The sequence below is a fragment of the Propithecus coquereli genome, unplaced genomic scaffold (genome assembly GCF_000956105.1).
Source record: "Propithecus coquereli isolate 6110/MARCELLA unplaced genomic scaffold, Pcoq_1.0 Scaffold20, whole genome shotgun sequence".
NCBI classification, from domain to species: Eukaryota; Metazoa; Chordata; class Mammalia; order Primates; family Indriidae; genus Propithecus; species Propithecus coquereli.
The window spans coordinates 13,139,921-13,159,284 of NW_012144967.1; the positions used below are offsets into that span (position 1 = coordinate 13,139,921).

A 19,364-nucleotide genomic window follows, 5' to 3' on the forward strand; every position below is an offset into this window, starting at 1 on the left:
GAAAGAAAAGAATAATGCCGTAATATCAGCTAATATACAGTCAATATTAAAATTTTCCCAATAGCTCCATGATTTTTTCCCCCAAGATTCAATCAAAGTTCACATATTGCATTTGATTATTATGTATTTTTAGTCTCTTAACCTAAAAGAGCGCTCCTGTCTTTTTTGCGTTTCATCAGATTGACCTTTTAGAAGAGTCCAGGCTAGTTGTCTTGTAGAATGCTCCTTCTGCTGGATGTGCCTGATGGTGTCCTCGTTACTAGATCTGGGTTAAACACCTTTGGCAAGAATGCTACAAGGATTGATGATGTTGTGTACTTCTTACTGCATCATATCAGGAGGTAAATTATGTCAGGTAGCATCATCATTACTGGCGATGCTACTTTTGGCCCCTTGGTTAAGATGATGGCCACCAGATCTCTCCTTTAGAGATACATTTTCCCTTTGTAAGGGATTAGTAAATCATCTGTGGGACAGACTTTGAGACCTCGTTAACATACAGTTTCCTAACAGTCTTCCACCCAGTGGTTTCGCATCCATCGATGATCCTTGCTTGAATCTAGATTTTCTACTTCTTTCATTTATTGTACATTTATCAGCCAGCATTTTTCTGTAAAGAAAAGCTTGTTTTTCACCCCTTCTCTTTTCTCTCTCTGAGTTTCACTGGGGACTAATGGATTGTTTTTTAATTTCATTTAAAAAATGAAATTACTTCATTATGCCTTCTGATGCTCCAGCTGGTCATCAGACTGCTCCCGTGTCCTTTTGACATGACCCCATTATTCTTTGATCACTTCTTTGCTTTCTGGCCCAATAGAACATCCCATGTTTACCTTGTACTCTCCCTTTCATTCCAAGACTTTCCCGAGGAGTGTTGGTTCCTTTTATTAGAGAGTGGTATTTAGAAACCAAGGTCTGGGTGTTAGGTCTGCTCACCCAGTATTTTTATCAGTGACTTGGATAAAGGCATGAGGAATGCTACCAAATTTATAGATGACTCACAACTAGGAAGGGACGCCAAATGTATGAAAACAGAATCAATATCCAGCATGACCTCAATGGGATGAAGTCTGAGCCAGAACCAATAGATTTAAGAGCAGTAATTACCAAGTCCTGTGCTTAGGGTGAAAAAGTTAATTGCATAATTTCAGGTTTGCGGGAACTCTTACTGGACCAAAGTTGATATCAAAAAATAGCTCTGGCTGTTAGCTGACGTGAGTCAGCAGTATTCTGTGACTCAGGTTGTATTCCTTCATTCATTCATTCAGCCAGCACTTATTCAGGGCCTGTTTCCCATGGGCCAGGCAGTGTTCTAGAGGATTAGGATAAAACCCCTGTCCTTCTGAGTCACATTCTGGGGAGAGGGGGTCAGACAATAAAGAAAACCACAACAAATAACCCAGTCATATAGTTTGTTAGTAAGTGATGAGTGCTTTGAAAAAAATACCTTGGGGAAAGAGGAATATTGGGAGGAAGTTGAGATTCTTCAAGGTGATATGTGAGCAAAGATTTGAAGGAAGCAAGGAACTCAGTTACGTGGCTGTCTGGTGGAAAACTGCTCAAAGGCTCTGAAACAGAGAGTGCTTGCTGTGTTCAGGCTACTGCACCGCTACGTGGGGTGGACGAGCGAGGAGAGAGTAGCGGAGGATGCCCCGGCAAGGGTGGAGAGGATGATTTAGGGCCTTGCAGATCATTGCAAGTAAGATCTTTGGCTTTTATTCTGAGTGAGACGGGGAACCTTTGGAGGGTTTTGACCAGAGGAGAGCCCTGACCTGGCTTTTGTTTTAGACTCACTCTGGCTGCTGTGTTGAGAATAGATTGTAGGGGAACAAGGGAGGAAAGGAAGCAGGGAGAACAGTTAGGAGGCCCTTGCCGTAATCAGAAGGAGGAGTGTGGCCTGGGGCCTGGAGAGGTGGTTAAGTGGTCAGATTATGGACTTGCTAGTGAATTCCGTCTGAAAAAGACTAGAGTAAAGGTTTTTGGCCTGAGCAACTCAAAGATGAAATTGCAATTAAATGAGGGAGGGAAGGCTTTAGTTGCAGCACATTTTTGGGGAGAAGGGGGAGAGATCAGGAACTTAGTGTGGGACGTGCTGGGTTTGAAATTTCTATCAGATAGTCAAGTAGAAACATTGAGGCCATTTGGAGTTCGGGACACGGGTCTGGGCTGCAGATACAAGCTTGGGCATCACTGGCTATAGATGGATTGACTCCATTAATAGACTCCACTAATAGAGCATCCCAGCCTGGGCAATGGTGGAACTATGGGTGCCTGGGTGCTGCCCGCATCCCATGTGGAATTGTGTGTCCACTGCTGTGGGCCCCTCTAAAAAGGGTGTGCTGGCCTGCACCATATCGACAGAGGGGCGTGTCGGGATGGTGGAGGTACACATGGAACGTGAGGAAGCTTGGCTGCAAGAGAGGAGACCTGGGACCATGTGGGCGCTGTGCCCACCCTCTGACAGCCCTTCTGCTGCAGGAGAAGATGTGGCAGACTCTAGAGGTGGGAAGAAGAGCAAAAGGAAGTGGCTCTGAGGCAGCTGATTTTGGCTAGGGGTGAAGAGGAGCTTCCCTGCAATTGCAGCCAATTCCTGGAGAAATGGTCCCCACTGCTATGGAAATGACCAGCAGAAGTTTTCAGGCTCCTTTTGGCTCTAACTACAGGAGAAATGACTGTATTTTACTGTAATCCTGTGCACATGTAGGAAAAAGCTGCAACAGGTTTTCCAAAACTTACTTACCATTTATTATATCATTGCACTTTGATATTTTGGTTTTCGTTTATGTTTTAATGTTGTTGGGGATCCCCTAAATTGAGTTCAGAACCCACTAAGGCGTCCAGTCTGTCCTTGGAAACCCCTGGTCTCAGCAGAGCAGAAGCAGGAAGACTGGGTTAGGTGCCTCCAGTATTCCACTCCAGCCTTAGAGGGTTCTTTTCCCTTCGGGGCCACATGCAGGTTCTGTAGGTCTCAGTTTCTTGGCAGTACATTAAATGCTATTATCCCACATAAGCTAATCTTGCCCTCGCCCCACCCGAGGGCTTCGCGTGTTCGGCTTCGCGTGGACAGAATTGTAAGCATGGATGACCCCGCAGGGGACCTAGACTAAGCGCTGAGCCTGCAGTGAGTGCCCAGCCGTGACCTGCGGTGGGTGGACCCGTGCAGAAATTATACTCCCAAGCAACGGGTCTCCCTCTGGCCGCAGCAGGAGCTCGGCCGAGTTCCTTAGGTCGCAGACAAGTGGGTGCTAGGAGCATGGGGCACATAGCGGATAGACGCACGTTTGCTCCCAACGCCGCTAAACGGAGGGTCTCCGAGGGCCCGGAAGAGGCTGGGGCCGGGCCTGGGCGGCGGTGGGAGGGTCTGCGGGGTGGGGGCGGGGCACTGGGGGTCAGCTTTCGTCAGCGTCCCCGCGCTCCAGCGGCCTCGGCAACTACGGACGCCCGGCTTGGCCCCTCCAGGCGCGCCCCCAGAGGAGGGCACCCAGCTGGCGCCCCTCGTGGTTCCAGCGCCGGGGGCTGGGGAAGGGGGAAGGGGCGGGCCGGGCAAGGAGCGGAGCGGGGAGAGGCAGGACTAACCGCCCCACTTCCTCCTTCGGCCCCGCCCTCCGGCGCTCGCGGGCGAGCTCCGTCCCGGCCGTGGCTGGGGGACAGGCGCTGGCACGAGGACCACGGTGCCGGGGGCGGAGGGGCCCGCGTCGCAGCAGCCCACTTGACCCGGTTTCCCACCTACACCCCCTAGGTTGGGAGGCGGAGGCCCCCGGAGCAAGTCGGGGGCGGACTGCGGGGCGGGGCCGCCGCCCGCGAGTCAAGTTGAGCCACCTGAGCCGGAGCCGCAGGACGCCGTCCGAGTCGCGCGCCGCGATGGGCCGGGGGAACTGGCCGGCCGCCCCGCTGCTGCCGCTGCCGCTCCTGCTGGTGCTGGTGCTGCCGCCGCCGGCGACGTGGGCGCTCAGCCCCCGGGTCAGCCTGCAGCTGGGTGAGTGCCGGGGACCCCGCGGGGGCGCGGGCCGGGGAGGGGAGGGCCGCGGGAGAGGGGCTTCGTGCGGAGGTGGCCGTGACAAAGGACGGAGGAGGGGGCATGTCGGGGGCGACCCCTCCTCTTTTCAAAGCGCTGAGGGGAGGGAGGGTAAGAGAGGGGAGCTGTGGGGCCCCGGGCCCCTTTCTTCCGTTTTCTTTCTGGGCAAGGAGGGGGTCTCGCGCGCGCTGTCGCCCCCGCTCGTCTCCTTTAGGAGTGTGCACTTTCGGTGGGGACTTGGGGGGCGGTGCTGGCCACCCGCTGGTCCTACTGCCCCTCTCGCTGTGTTTGATGCTGACCAGAGCCAGCCGCGGTGCCGCCCCCGAGGGCGGCGCGGGGTTGAGGGAGGCCCGTGCTTGCCGTCCTATAAACACCGGGGTTCTGGTATTCCCAGCAAGTCGCAGCAGGGCCGGGAGCTGTGGTGGGGCGTGCGCTCGATCCTCCCTCCCTGCCCCTCTATCCCTGGCTGACCCCTGCAGCCCTCAGCCCCGACATAGAGGGATCCCCAGTCCCTAGGAGCGACCAGACCGGGGATGGGGGCAGCTCTGGGCGCTGAGGTTCCCAAGCCCTGGGAGTGACCCCTCCTTAGAGTGACTTGGGAGTACCGACCTTGTTGGCCGAGTTCCTTTCCTGGTGCTCACATCCGAGTCTGTGACCACCTCCCTTTCCAGCCCTTCATTCTTCCCTTTTCTTATTCCCTTTCATCTAGTTGCTTCTCCAAATCCCCCGGGGCCCTCAGGCTTTGGATTCAGAGGGTCCTGGATCCCTAGCCCATTTCTAGTACAGACAAGTCATACCTTCTGCTCCTGGCAGTCGTAGGTATCTTGCAAGGCTGTCTTGGGGATTTAATGAAACTAGGTTTATTACTCCTAGTATACTAAAGTATACAGGTGCCCAACAGATATATCTCCACGCCCTTTAACTTGTTGGTCCTCAGGTTGTATGCGCTGGAATAAAGCATGTATAAATTAGAGGTTCCAAACTGAAACTATACCAGACTTCTTTCTCCTTACAGCGTCCCCACCCCTAAAAGCATCCTATTTACAAAAGGAAACAGTAGAATCAGCACCTAAGGTAGGGCCCTAGTAGCCTCTAGTTACCGTATCTGAACCCCTATCTGAAACATTGCAAATGACCTGGGTTCAAATCCTGTCTCAGCCACTTAGTAACCATATGACCTTCAAAAAGCTACTTAACCTCTTTGGGTCTGGATTTCCTCATCTGTAAAATAGGGATAATAATAGCACCTACCTCAAGGTTGTGAGGATTAAATCAGCTCATGTTTGAAAAGACCTTAGGACAGGGCTTGGTACAGAAACTGCCCAGTAAGTGTTAGCTGTCGTTCTTATTAAGCATTTAGCTCAGAGTTCACTCCCGCACATCCTGCACAGATTAGGGTTGATTCTCCCTGGCGTGGAGATGGCGCCGGGGTATTAGTTTGACTGCAGCCCCTTGGGTACCCCAGCTTGGGAAGTAAGGTGAACAGGTGTATCTAGACCCGGACTGCTGCCTTGCTACCACTTCCCTTGTGGCCACAACTCCCTTTGCCCTTAACTCTCTCAGCTTTGGGAGAAGACACAGTGAGATGGGCACAAATGCTCCGATGGCCTCCACTTATGGCCCCGGGAAAGCTGGGCTAGCTCATGAGCTGTGTCAAAGGCAGTAGGTCTTGTGTTAACTCTGGAACAGGATGGGGCCACTCACAGGGTAACTAGACAACAGAATTAGGGAGCTATGAGGGGGAACCGAGGGGACCTGCTTTCTGAGAGCAGCTAGAGCACTTGGTTATTATTATCGCCTACACAGCTTTAGGACCTGGCCCACTTCCACAAATTTGTGACCATCCCCAGGCTTCTGTCACACACCGGCACACCCTGCTCAGATCACATGGGTTCACTTGTCAGGGCTGCCGTAGTTGGGCACGCATTTTGCGCACTGTACGAACTTGCCCAGCTGAGGGGTTGAGAGAACTTGAAATGCAGTCCACACTCTGCTCTGCAAGCTGGGGATCCTGGCGGAAAAGATGCTTTCTGCTGTGTTCTTGGGGCTGGGTCCGCCCAGAGGGGAGCCCTGGAATAGGTTAGCAGCACCCCAGCCACCTGAATTTAGGAGCACGTATCCACATCAGACTGCGTTGCCACCAGGCCCCAGAGTGCTCCCCTCTCTGGGCTTCCTTCCAGCCCTCATAGTGCCTCACCCCCACCCCCACCTGCCTGCGCGCTTGGGCTGGCTGGGAGTCCCAGAGGGGAATGCCCTGGTGACTGAACAGGCTCCCCCACTGCTGAGTGTGGCCCCAGGCAGCTTCCTGCCTCATCCCTGGGGGCTCACTAGGTGTTCTGGCAATGCACCCATCATAGGTAGGCCCATAGTGACCATGGATGCTGGGCCCAGGGCCATAGTGTCTCTCCCTCACAGGCCTCCCAGAGACAGAGGTATGGTACTGGAGGCCACATCCCCTTTCCTGTCATCCAGAGACCTGGATGCCTAGGGACAGTGGGCTATGTCCAGGGTTTAAAACAAAATCCCTTGAAGTAGAGCATCCAGTTTGCCCTGCAGCTGGGGTCCTTCATATGGAGCCCTCATTACAGTTGATAAGCAGCACATTCTGGGGTGCTCAGGATCAGGGGGCTCACTTGTCCACCCAGTGGCCAGTTTAGTGGGAGGAGTACCGGGGGGCAGTTACTGGGGGCTCCAGGGGTGGCTGGAAGTCTCTGTGAAAGGAGTCTCTGTGAAAGAAGCATGTGGCGCGTGGGTTCTTTGCAATGGAAACTGCCACGTGGGGTTCCGGGAGCGGTGTGTCTGCCAGGAGCAGGAGAGGTGCTGAGTGGGAATGACAGCCGGTGTGGGGGCCAAGGGGCCCAGTGCCTCCTAGCCTGGCCACAGGGGAAGGAACAGAACAGGCCTGCTCCCGTGGCTCATCAAAGTCTTATTGGGTCCCCTTATTTGGACAATTAAAGGGAGCTTTAATTTCCCCCGTCCCAGAAGTGCCTGGCTAGAAAGCTCTGGACACAGTGTTTCTGAAGCAGATTGGACATAAATCTGTGGGCCTGCAAACCACAGTCAACAAAACCCCATTGAGCAGGGAGAACTGGCCATTTGCTGCGGATCAGCTGTTTGTCCTCTGACCCTGGAGCAGGCACGCAGGGTCAAGGCTGCCCTGAGAAGCCCATGATGCTGGCCACTTGGTGAGTGTTCTGGCTGGTTACTGGCCTCTCACTGATGGCCTCTGCCCACCATGAGCCTTTGTCTGCAGCTCTGTCCTGTGGGCTGGCACCTGCGTGGCTGTTGAGAGCTGAGTGGAAAGAGATCCAACTGCGGTGCTAAGGGCCCGGCTTTGGGAATTAGCTTGCCACCCTCACTAACTGCACAACCCGGGGCAAGCTCCCAGCCGTCTCCAAGCGTGTTTTCACGTTAGGAAAATGTGCACACTAGCAGGACCCATCTCACAGGGATCTGAGAGGATTACATGAAATAATATATGTAAAGTGTTTGGCACAGTGCCTGGCACGTGCTACGTCCTCAGTAAAAGGTAGCAGCTTCTGCTCTGCTGTGCTAGAAATTCCCTGCCAGCCTTGCTTGGTGAGGTCATTTGCATCAATTTGGTATATCTTGTCTGAGTGCTGGCGGTATTCAGGCCCTCCGCTGGGTGCCAAGACCTGGGCCCGCCCCTGCCAGGCCAGGGCTGCACTGTGCAGAGGAACCAAGTAGTGCAGACCGCCCCCCCTGCCTCGGTGCAGAAGACAAGGCCACAACCCGGGGGCTGACTGGAGGTCATTCCTAGGGATCTTGCTTGATTTAGTTTTCAAGTGCTCCTGGTTCCATCTTTTCAAAATCCTCCTTTGCCCCAAGAACCTCCCGTGCTTGGGGCTAGATCACACTCTCCCTCCCTGCCCCTCATTGGTTCTGCTCTGCCCGCTGCATAACCCACATTCAGCCGGTATTGAAATGCCTACGTGCCAGCCCAGGAAAGCGCTAAGCTTGCACAACTTTTGGGGCACATCTGGATGTACCAGCACATTTATCCTTCAGGAAAGGGAGGGGATGGCACAGGCCTGAAGGAAAGGCTGGACTTGGTCATGTCATCAGTCACTCCTTCCTTTATCCCCTTCTTAGGGCCTGTGCCCCGCCAGCCCCCAGTCGGCGCTCAGGCTAGTGCAGGGCTCAAGGGGCTTCTGTTGGTCCTTCTTGGGGTCGGAGGAGGAGGAACAGCAAAACGCGAGGCTCCTGTGGTCCAGGCCTGCCCTCGCTAGATTGGCTTTTTGGGGAGTCTTTTTGGGCTACATTCTTCAGCTGCTTTTCCCCAGCCTGCCCTCCCTGCCCCTCCTCCTTGCGTTCTCCCATGTCCAGGGAAGAGAACAGCTCACATGGAGGGAGCCATCTTTGGACAGATGCCTGAGGTCCTCTAAGGGCTCCACTCTGTCTCTTGCCATTCCCAAGGCCACAAGCCTTTCCTCTCCCAGCCCTGTGGGGTGTCCCCAGTCGCTCCCTAGCCACTGCTTTGCTGACCATCTCTGCCGTGGGGCAGGAGGCAGCCCTTAGGTGGCGCATCTGGGATTTCAGCATGCAGTGCCCAGAAGGAGGAAGCACGTGAGGTGACGGGTGGAGCTACTGCCCGCACCAGGCTCTCAGTCATTCTGTCTTGCAGGTGGGATGGCTGCGGGCCATGGAGGTGAGGCATTTCGTTCAGGTCCTGGAGTTTTGCTTCCCAAGCCTGTGCTCTCGCTCTTGCTGGGAGCTTTCTGCTCTGCACTTGTTCGGGCCCCCGTGTTAGCCAAGTTTGCAGTGCAGTGGGCTGCTGAGAGGTGGGGGCCTGTGGCGAGCGGGCACAGCAGGTAGGAGACAGGAGCCCTCGTGGTACCATACTCCTAACCAGGGCCGATTAACCGACTGGCTTCCTCTTCCCTAGCCTCTTCTGGCTGGTCCTCCAGGAGGGGCAGCAGCAGGAGGAGGGAAGAACGCTCACTGTGGAGTGCTCATTATGTGCCAGGCGCCGCTCTTGGGTGTGAAGGTGCATTGTTTTGTCATACAGCTGAGGAAACTGGAGCTCGGAGAAGCTAACTCATATCATCAGGGTCACGCAGCTAGAAAGGTTTGGGACCGAGCCTTGGGGCACAGTTCTCTGATTCAGTAACTATGTTCTTTTCACTGGGACAGCTGCCTCCGCTTCACCTGTGAACTGTAGAAAAGTAGCGAAATGACCCAGCTTAGCCCTTATGTAGTTATGGGTACATATTTCCATCTGGTAAAGAAATCTGTTGAAGTCAGTCCCTGGACAGGACAAGGGATCCAGCCAAGGCCCCCACAGAACAGGGGACTGGGGCAGATGTCTCTGACAGAGCTGTGCAAATAGGGACACTGGGCCAGAGCGAGCCTGGAGATAGATTTTGTTCAGCCTGCAAGTGCTTTAGAAAAATTTTAAATAAGTCGCCGATATTTAAAACTCAGGAAATTTTACACAAAAATCCAGGTTTCCAGCTTTTCTGAAGATCTAGCAAGGCCTGGCCCCCACGCCATGGAGCAGCAAGCAGCTGGGGCTCAGCAGCCACCTTTCCAGAGAGGGCTCCTGCCTCTGGGTGGCTGCACCCTCACCCACCCTTGCCCTTCCCTTTCCTGCAGGAGTGGGCTTCTCAGGCGGCCAGGGTGCTGGGTGTTCGCCCGGGGAAAGCAACTTGCACGCGAAAAAGGCCTAGAGCAAGAGTGGGGAGGAAAGAAGCCAGTGGGAGGAGTGGGGGGCATGGGCAGGGCTGCACCTGATGTTAGTGGTCGCTCATGTGTGCAGAGCTTGGTCTTCCCAGCAATCCTGCAAGGCCTCCCTCTCAGAGAGGGCAGGTGACTTGTCCAGGGTTGCACAGCAATTCAGTGATAAAGTTGAGATTCACACACAGATCTTGTGACTCCACGTTCAGTGCCCTGTCTGGTCCCTGAGGCTTGTCTCCTCTCTCACTGCAGCACTTTAAGCTGTCATACTTCTATCTGTGGCCCCTAGGATTCTCGGACTGAGTGTTCAGTGCTTTGGGGAGGGGGCAGAGTGCAAGCAGTGCTTCTCAGACACTTGTGAGCATGAAGCTTCAGGACCTTCATGTTGCTCCCTTTGAATCTGGGGCCCCTCCTTGAACCAGAGCACTCTGAACTGGGGGACTCTGTCATTCAGTTGTTCAGCCAACAAATCTTTATGGAATAAGTGCTTGGAACTCACCCGATCGGGTATAGCAAATGTGGTAAGACATGGCCTTGACCCTCAAGGCGTGCTGAGCTTGGTGGCAGAGATGGGCACAGAAAGCCCACTGTGATCGTCGCCGTGTCGCAGGTGCACTGTGAGAGGTGTGAGCAGGAAATGATGGGCACGCAGAGAAGGACCTTTGCCCAGCTGGGGATTCAGGAAGGGCTGCCGAAGGAGGTGAAACCCAGCTGAGTCTCAAAGGAGGAGTGTGAGTTAGTCAAAGGGAAGGGCCTTCGAGGCAAAGGCAACTGCTGGAGCAAAGAGCAGAGATGAGAAACGGGCCTTGCATTGCAGTTCCGTGTCACTCAGTTGAAACGGGGGGGTGGTGGGCGATGGGCTGGTGAGTTAGGAGCTTAGACGATGGGGCATCATTGAAGGTTTTATACAGGACAGTGACAGCTACTAGAGAGCCCTCCAGGTACAGCTGGCAGCTGGCCTGCAGGCAGGGGGCCTTTTGGGAGGCAGCCATGGTGGCCTGGTGAGAGAGGATAGTGACCGGGCTCAGGACTGTGGTATCAGAGAGGGGGAGGATACACCAAGAAGCCACTAAATAGGAAAAAAAAAAAAAAGAAGAGTCAGGGAGGGGAATGGATTTGGAAAATACTGAGGAGGGGAAGTTGGCAGGATCTGATTACAGATTGGATGTCTGCAGGTGAGGGAGAGGGAAGAGGAAAGTGACAGCCTGGTGAGCAGTGCTCTACAGACAGAGCCCAAGCCAGGGAGTGGGACCAGAAGAGGGGAGGCAGTGGTGGGAGGTGCCCACGGAAGGTCTCCCGCTCCGTGGGGTCTGGCGTGTTGGAGGGAGATCCGCACTTGGGGGTCACCAGCATCCACATCGTGGAAGTGACGGGAATGCGTGTGTGACCCCCGGGCTTGCGCAGAGTAGGAAGAGTAGGGCCAAGAGCAGACCCCGGACAGCGAGAACATTCAGGAACAAAGCCTTGAGACAGGAGGGGTGTCAATGTGACAGACTCTGGAGCCCGACAGCCTGGGTTCAGATCTCAACCCCACCACTCTTCCTACCTGGGTGACTCCCGCCTGAAATGGGGGCGATAAACCCTACGTCACGACAGCCTTGTGAGGATTCTACGACTCGATCCATTCGAAGGGCTTGGTAGGTGCTAAACTACCCGAGCTCTTTGGGAGTGGAGGCCCAGGAGGAGTGTGAGGGAGCTGCAAAGTCATCCTTGAGACTTTTGGGGCACAGGCACCTAGAGCACAGGGGACTCACGAGGGCGGCATGACCCGAGTGCGGGGTCTGGAGGTGAGTGGATCCCTGGCCCGTGGCAGGGCTGGCCCTGCCGACCGTGGGGCTGATTGCGGCCCGACTCCATCGAGGGGTGAATGGCGGGGAGGAGTGGAGACGGCACGGGCAGCTGTTCTCTTCAGGAGTTTGTCTAAGCGAGGAGGGAGGCACAAACATTTCTAGAATGGGCACTGAAGAAACAAATTGCTTTCTGAGAGGTAGAGTTGATGACCCAGGATTTGGTCCCTGAGATTGGTGTGGAGAGTTGAGGTTGCTTATGCCGAATGGCCCCGACTTCCTCAGAAAAAGTGGAGGCATCCGTGAGGGGCGAAGGTGACCCTGGGGCAGAGGCCTCAGGAGGGAGGGGTTGTTAGGCAAGAGCCAGCCCCTGAGCCGGACAGAGGAGCTGACCGTGGTCCTGGGTGGTCCTCTGCAGTGGGCGGTGGAGGGCGGGCTCCTGAGGCGATGCCAGCAGGCTGCGCCGCCGTGGCACAGGTCCCAGGTTAGGGCTGTGCTGGCCCTGCCAGCTGGGGGCCACCTGGGGGTTCTGGCAGGGGCCAGTTGGGAGGCAGCTTTCCGGAAGGTGCCCACCCCAGGAACACGAGTGCACGGAGGCTGGGTGCTCCAGCCCTTTTTTCCTTTCTTGGTTACCTCAGCCTGTGGGGAGGACCTTTGGCACACAGTGACCGTCCCCTGGCTGGGGACTTTGCCCTGGCGCTGGCCTGGTGACAGCGTGTTCGGTCCCCTCCTCCATGCTCATACAGCCTGCGGAGGAGGTAGGCGGCTGCCCGCTTCTTCCTGCCCATCAGGCAGCCCTGCCCCAGCGCCGGGCGGCGTGGAGGGAAGGAAGCGTCCAGGTCAGCCAGCCGTGCCCCGTCTGCTGCCGACTGCTGCCCCGTCAGCACTGCTGGCCGCACGAGGGGTCCAGAGTCTGGCAACTTGGCATGAGTTGCTGGGGAAGAAGCGCGCCAACAGAGCGTCCCGGAGGCTCTCCAGGCACTCGTCCGCCCGGGCCCCTCTCTGCGGGCAGCAGGGACAGCTGGTTGCCTCCCCCATTGGAGGCCCTTCCCTGCTCTGACTCCACAGGGAAGCTGGTGTTTTCTGGCCTCATCCTGCCGGGGCCTGTGCAGGACAGGATGTTGGGGCCAGGTCAGCGGTGGAGAGAAAGGTGGGGTGGGGCTCTGAGTCACAGTGCTGCCCCAGCTCGCTCCTGGCCCAGGGCGGGGACTGCCCGGGGTGGGGATGGTGCTGAGCCCTATTCCCGTCTCACCCCAGAGAGCCCCAAGCTTCCGGCTGAGTCACAGGGACAGGGAAGGTCTGGATGGGGCTGGGGGCTGAGTTGTTCCCATGTCACTTCCTGCTGAGAGTCCCACCCGCTGGGCTGGGGAGTGGGTTCCGCAGGTGGCTCTGACTGCCCAAACCAGCATGCCCTCTCCTTCCAAGGAGGCTTGGCATTGGGGCAGCCCCAGGCCAGCCCCCATCCTGCCTTCTTGGAGGGTGGTCTGCCTAGCGAGAGCGCTGGCCCTGGAGAAGCCGCCAGCTTCGGCCTGCCCTGGGTGGATGGAGAGGTTTCATCCTGGCTGGGAAAACCAGCCGCAGTCTCGGACAGGCCCGGTTTTCTTCGTACTGGACGAACCCGCTGGGAAGATGGATCCGAGCAGCACAGGCAGACCAGGACACCGAGCAGGGCACTCTCTTTGGCACAACAGAGAGCAACATAAAAACTAAGACTGCCCCTGAGGTGTACCAGCCCTCACAGGGAGCAAAGTGTAGGACTCCCCCGGCCCCCGAGTCACTTCTGCACAAAGAGCGCCCAGGAGCGAGCACACAAGCACGGACAGGCCCTGCGGTGTGGTGCACATAGACGCGCGCGCGCGCACACACACACAGAGGCAGGCTCAGGCAGGGCCCTGCACAGACATCTGTGCTGTTGCTCTGTCACTCTAGAGGTGACCCCAGGCACCTGGGCGCTTAGACCACAACACTGTTCACAGCACTGAGCACGGACCAGCTCATGCACACAGCACATGTGTGTAACACACATGTCCCCATTTCTGAGCTGATGCTTTCTTCTTTGGCCAGGAGACCCTTGTGTGACCAGGTGCAGGCCTAGGTTAGAATCGCCAGGCTAAGGTCTCTAACTATGTGCTGAGAGAGGCCCAGCTCCCCCCAGCAGCCCCGTCCCTCTGGCAGCTCCGGCTGGGCTGGATTTTCCTGCAGGGCTTTTGGATTTGTTTTTGAGCCACTTGTTCAGTGTTGATCGTGTGCCAGACATCATGCCACCCTGAGATAACGTGTGCAAAGTTGTTTTGAAGAAAGCTCCCAGTAAATGTGGGTTATTATGTATATTATTATTTACATACATAATCTCATTTCTTCTCATAACAACCCTATGAGGCAAAGTGCTATTATTTTCCCCATTCGACAGATAAGAAAGTGAGGCTTTAAGAGGTTAAGTGGCTGGTCCTGGTGGCATACAGCTAGCAGGTGGCAGGGGCTGGATTTGAACCCAGGTCTCTGACTCCAGTCTGCGCTGTTAATTTCTGCCTCTTGAGACTCCCAGTTGGGAAGCCAGCCCCCCACTGGCCAGCCCTGGGGAAAGGGGGGACCATGGGGCCAAAGCCGTCAGCACACCATGGCTTCACGTGTGTGGCTCAGGGTGAAAGGACGAGGACAGGCGTGGCAGGGAATCCCCAGAATGGGGATGCCTGGTGTAGGGGGCCCCTGGCCCACTCTCCAAGGCACATTTCCACTTTCTATCACTTGATTTATTGTACTCCCAACATGCAGGAGGAGTCCGGGGGTTCTTGAGAAGCTTGCTAGTTTGGAGGACTGGCCTGAATCCCGGCTTCCCCTCCAGGCTGGCCACGCCGTCTGCAGGACCCTTGGCAGGTTTCCACCTCCTCGCCCAGGCTTACGTGGAGTTGAGCTGCCACCTGGGACCTAGGCTTATCTCTGACTCTTGGCATTTCTGTGTCTGGACAGAGTCCAAGGGCAGCCTGCTGCTCAGACTCACGAGCACCTGCTCAGGTGGAAATGCGCCTCTGCAGGCAGATAAACATGGGCAAATTTGAACCAGTCCTTGCTTTCAGAAAACTTCGTGGAGGATGCAAAAAAATAAGGAGGGGCCAGAGCAGCTCTTTGTCCTGGTCTCATGGGCTTCTCATGACACGCCTGTGAGTTTTAGTTTTTTCATTATCCCACTAACATATATGAGGAAACTACAGCTCAGTGAGATGATGGGTACAGTGCCCTACAGAAGGGCCTACTTGATGCTTCTCAAAGTGTGGTCCTTAGGCTGCCTACTTCCAAATCACCCGGGAGCTGGTAAAACGGCACGTTCTCAGGCCCCGTCCCAGACCGGCACATCCAAATCTCTGGAGGCAAGCCCAGAAGCTGGAGCGTTCGCCCTGTGCTCTGCAGACCATGGCTCAGGAAGGAAGCTTCCTGGGCTGGCACCCTGCCCAAGCTCCTTTTTTGCTGTGGGGCTTCATATAAGTTGCTTAAACTCTCTGAGCTTTGATTTCCTCATTTGCAAACTGGGGATAACAACAGTACCCACCTCAGTGTTGTCGTGGGGGGCAGGGAGTTAGCATCCGAGGCGGGTTGAGCACAGCACCTTCCCAGCGGAGTGGACCTGTGGGTGCCGAGGAGAAGGGTCTCCTTAGGGGGGTGGTTCTTCTCCAGAGCAGGGCACAGAAGTGTCAGGCTGCTTGTTCCAATCGGCCCATCGGTTCATGGCTTAAAGTACAAGTAACGTGACGGGCCCCAGTGTGTTGGGAAATTTTCTGATCTGGAGAAGTGGGGGGTTAGTGCTGGAGCTTCGCCTGGGCCTCCGAGCGCATGGAGTGCCGACGGGCAGTGGTGCAGGGTGAGAAACCTCGGGCAGAGGCCTAGAGTCCCGTGATTCTGGGCTTCCTAAAGAGAGGCTCTTACTGGTTTAAAGCGAGTCACCTTCGGACGGCAGCTGCCCTGGATGGTCTCGGGCAGGACCTTCCCCTGTGAACTCAGCGCAGCGCCACTTCTAACTAGTTCGAGTGGGACAAGACCCCCAGCTGCAGAGCCCAACACATTCCCCATAAACTCCTGTGCTGGTCCCCGTGCGTCACCACCTTCCCTCACCAGGAGATGTCACGAGGAATGGCCTCGGGACCGTGTCATCCTGTCGATGAGTGAGGTGCTGTCCACCCCGCCTCAGCAGGTCTGCTGGGCAGCTCCGCCTGAGGGCTTCCTTCAGCACCGGCTGCCGGTAACAAGCTGAGCTTCTCCAGAAAGGCTGGCATGCGCTCCTCCTCTTGGACCGCCAGGACGAAGTAACTTCATTTCTCTTTTTTCTTTGGCCACTGGGAGGCCCAGCACTTAATGTGAGCCTGTAGCTGTGCAAAGTTATGACCCGCTTGTGTGAATGTTTCTTCCTTGCGGTTTAGGTGTTCCCTTCAGAGGTGTTTTTCTCTCCACTCCTGATTTTAATGTTGCTATTTCACTACTTTCTTTTCTTTGTGTTTCCTTGCCCTTTGTGGAACCAGGCTGGTGGTATGTAAACACACCTGACGTGTAAACACACTTGAACTCATCCTCACAGCTGCTTGGTTGGGCATGTTGCACTTTTTGCTGCCTCGGCTTCACGAGACCGTGTTTGTGTGTGTGGTCGCGACCCACTGGCAGCTGGATGCGCCTGGGGTTGGTCAGGCCGGCTGCTTTTGCTTGTTTTTCTGTTCTCATCAGCTGCTTAGAGTTTTTAAAATAATTTCTCTCCAAACCCATTAGTTACTCAAAGCATAACCAGTACTCTGGTAGATACATAGGGTATTTCTTTTTTTCCTTCCTTCTCTCTAGTTTATGTCTTTCACATTACATAAATATAACCTGTTTATCATAGAATCCAAAAATGGTAACAAGTGAAAAGGAAAAGAAAACTGCCTATCCTACCAGAGATTCCACTCTTCAGCATTTTGTGATACGTCCTTATGAATTTCTGTGTTTATATTTTTCCCACAAAAAGTAGAATCTGACCATACATAACTATTTATTTTATAACCTTCATTTTCACTTGGTGGTGGATAATTAGTGTCTTTCCTTGTTATCACATATTCTGCAACAATGAAAGATATTTACAGTTTGTATCAAGGATGCATGCACTGTTCTTTTAAGAGTAGAATGGTTCATTGTAAAAGCAAAAACTGTCTCAGTTGTCCCCAGCCCTAGGCCTATCTGAAAGGGACAGCTTTTAATCATGTAGCATTCTTGTTCTGCCGTTGCTTCCTCCGTATCTGCAAGAAAGATGCTTATACCACTGTTTCTTGGCTCATCTGACTTCCTGACTTGCTGAGAAAAATAAGGCTTTCCGTCTCTTACAGCACCCTTCCCCACCTCCTCCCAACACGACTCCGCTACCGCGCTGTACTTCCGTTACTGGTTGCCTTTGCAACTTAAAATAATACACTTAAACCTCTGTTTCTTATTCCATTAGCCACTGACAGCATCTTGTGACCCTCTATGCTCTCAGGTGAAGACATTAGAGTCTCCACTCTCCTAACCGCCGCCCCCCATCATGATGTCTGTCTGTTGTATGTTCAAGTCCCTGGCGTCAAGGTCGATGGCGTCCCATTCTGTTTCATAACCGTCAGTCTCCCATGAGTGACCGTGGGTGGCGCTCGGCATCGAAGACCATTGCCCACCGTTGCGTTGCTCTGCCAGCGTAACTCACGTTCACTGCAGGGCTGAGGAATGGGCCGCACTCACATTTCCTTCTCTTTGGGTCTAATGCCATCAAAGGAAAGTGTTAAATGTATTTTCCTTTCTTCATATTATGTGCTCAGAAACCATCACTTTATATTTTAGTTTGCTTCATATTTTGACCATGCCTTTCTTGCTTGTTTTTCAGGCGTTTCTAATACAACATTTTTCCCAGCTGCGTAACATTCCATCAAATAGAGAATCATGATTTATTTTCACCCAGTTCCCTGTGGTTGGACTGACTCTTCCAATTTTTCATGAATGTGAATGGTGCTGTAGTTAATGTTCTTTTACATCCATCTCTGTGCATTGTTTCTACGTGATGTCTGAGCGTCCAGGAATGCCATTCCCCTCCCCGAGCCCCTTGCCACCCATCGCCTTGCTGACTTGCCTTCCATGAAACGGGCCTATTCTAGAGGTTGGTGTAAGAGGTGTCTCATGGGAGGGGTGGCTCCAGGTAACATCCACCTTCATCTCCCCAGGCTCTGAAGAGCGGCCAGTCCTCAGATTTGAAGCTGAAAACATCACCAACTACACGGCCCTTCTGCTGAGCAGGGATGGCGAGACTCTGTACGTGGGTGCCCGGGAGGCCCTCTTTGCTCTGAACAGCAACTTCAGCTTCCTGCCAGGCGGGGAGTACCAGCAGGTGAGAGATGTTGCCCAGGGCTGCCGAGCTGGGCAGAGGATGGCAAAGGGAGGATGGACTGGAAGCTTGACCTTCTGGGTCCGAGGATGATGCAGATGGGAGAGGAGGGAGGCTCGGAGGATCCTCCATTCCCCTTGCACACTTCCCTTCCCTTCCCGTTCCCCAGCTGCGGTGGAGTGCAGACGCAGAGAGGAAACAGCAGTGCAGCTTCAAGGGCAAGGACCCGCAGGTGAGCAGGCACCTGGGGGCGAGCTGGGCTGCGGGAGGGAGGGAGGACGGAGGCAGGAGGTGGGAGCACATACAGCCAGGTGTGGTGGAAAGGGCCTGGTCTTCTGAGATCGCCAGACCTGGGTTTGATTCCCAGCCCTATACTTATTTTTATTTTTTTTGAGACAGGGTCTTCCTCTGTCACCTGGGCTAGAGTGCAGTGACATCATCATAACTCACTGCAACCTCAAACTCTAGGCTCAAGTGATCCTCCTGCCTCAGCCTCCTCGGTAGCCGTGACTACAGGCATGCACCACCATGCCTGGCTAATTTTTATATTTTTTTTGTAGAGATGAGGTCTCACTCAGGCTGGTCTCAAACTCCTGAGCTCTAGCAGTCCCCCCGCCTTGGCCTCCCAAAGTGCTAGGATTGCAGGCATGAGCCACCGCGCCTGGCCCCCAGCCCTATACCTGTTATCTTCTTGGACCTAGATTCACCTCTCTGAGCCTTAGTGTACCCACCTGTAAAATGGGGATAATGATGCCTGTCTCACTGGGCTTACAGTGAGGATTCAGTGAGCTAAAGGTATAAGGCACCTTGGCATAAGTGCCAAATAAATGTCAGCTTCCAGCACCAGCAGTGACTGGGTGGAGTGGCAGTTGTGTGCTCTGCAGATGGTCCTTGCTGTAGCAGGTCTGACTGACAGATTCTGGTTTGGTTTTGGCCAAACCATTGGGTGGGGTTGCTCCAACCCAGGGCTCTCCTGGAAGACTCCCTACAATTCCCAGAGGCTGCCGGGTCCCAAGTGCAGTAGGTGGCAGCGAACATGAAGGAAAAGAGGGCAGGACTTGGGTCAAGTCACAGGTTCAAGTCCTGACTGCCGTTCCATTATTCATTTAACATTTATTAAGCACTTGCTGTGTGTCCATGCACATGTGGGTACTGATTTAATTGTGAAAAAGAAAAACCAGTAAAAAAAAAAAAAAATCAATTTAAAAAGGTGATCAGTAAAAGACAAGTGGTATTGAGTCGCGATCAGCAGGAGGTGAGGGAGCTGGCGGTGGGTTTTGCTCTGAGTGAGATACCTGGGAAGCGAGGGAACGGCTGAGCAGAGCACAGATGTGGTCTCACCTGTGTTCTAAGAGGGTCACTGGCCGCCGGGGTAGAAAGTAGCCTCCGTGGGTGAGGACAGAGGGAGGGAGACAGCCCAGCGAGGGGCGAGAGGCGGCAGTGGCTCAGACCTGGACGATACCAATGCAGGGAGCGAGACGTGGTCAGATGCCGGGTGTATTTT

At 54.5% G+C, this 19,364-nt stretch overlaps 1 protein-coding gene across 2 annotated transcripts in view; it reads left to right on the forward strand.

Moving 5' to 3' along the window:
* The window catches only part of SEMA4B (sema domain, immunoglobulin domain (Ig), transmembrane domain (TM) and short cytoplasmic domain, (semaphorin) 4B), a 36,500-nt gene that overhangs the window by 8,430 nt on the left and 8,706 nt on the right, over positions 1 to 19,364 (forward strand). The window contains exons 2-4 of one of the 2 annotated variants that reach the window (XM_012643722.1): positions 3,740 to 3,976; positions 17,700 to 17,863; positions 18,030 to 18,092. In XM_012643722.1, coding sequence (XP_012499176.1) covers positions 3,862 to 3,976; positions 17,700 to 17,863; positions 18,030 to 18,092 — 342 coding nt within the window. In that variant the 5' untranslated portion in view covers positions 3,740 to 3,861. Of the gene's footprint in view, positions 1 to 3,585; positions 3,977 to 17,699; positions 17,864 to 18,029; positions 18,093 to 19,364 lie in introns of those variants that run through there. The other variant, XM_012643721.1, reaches the window with a different exon arrangement.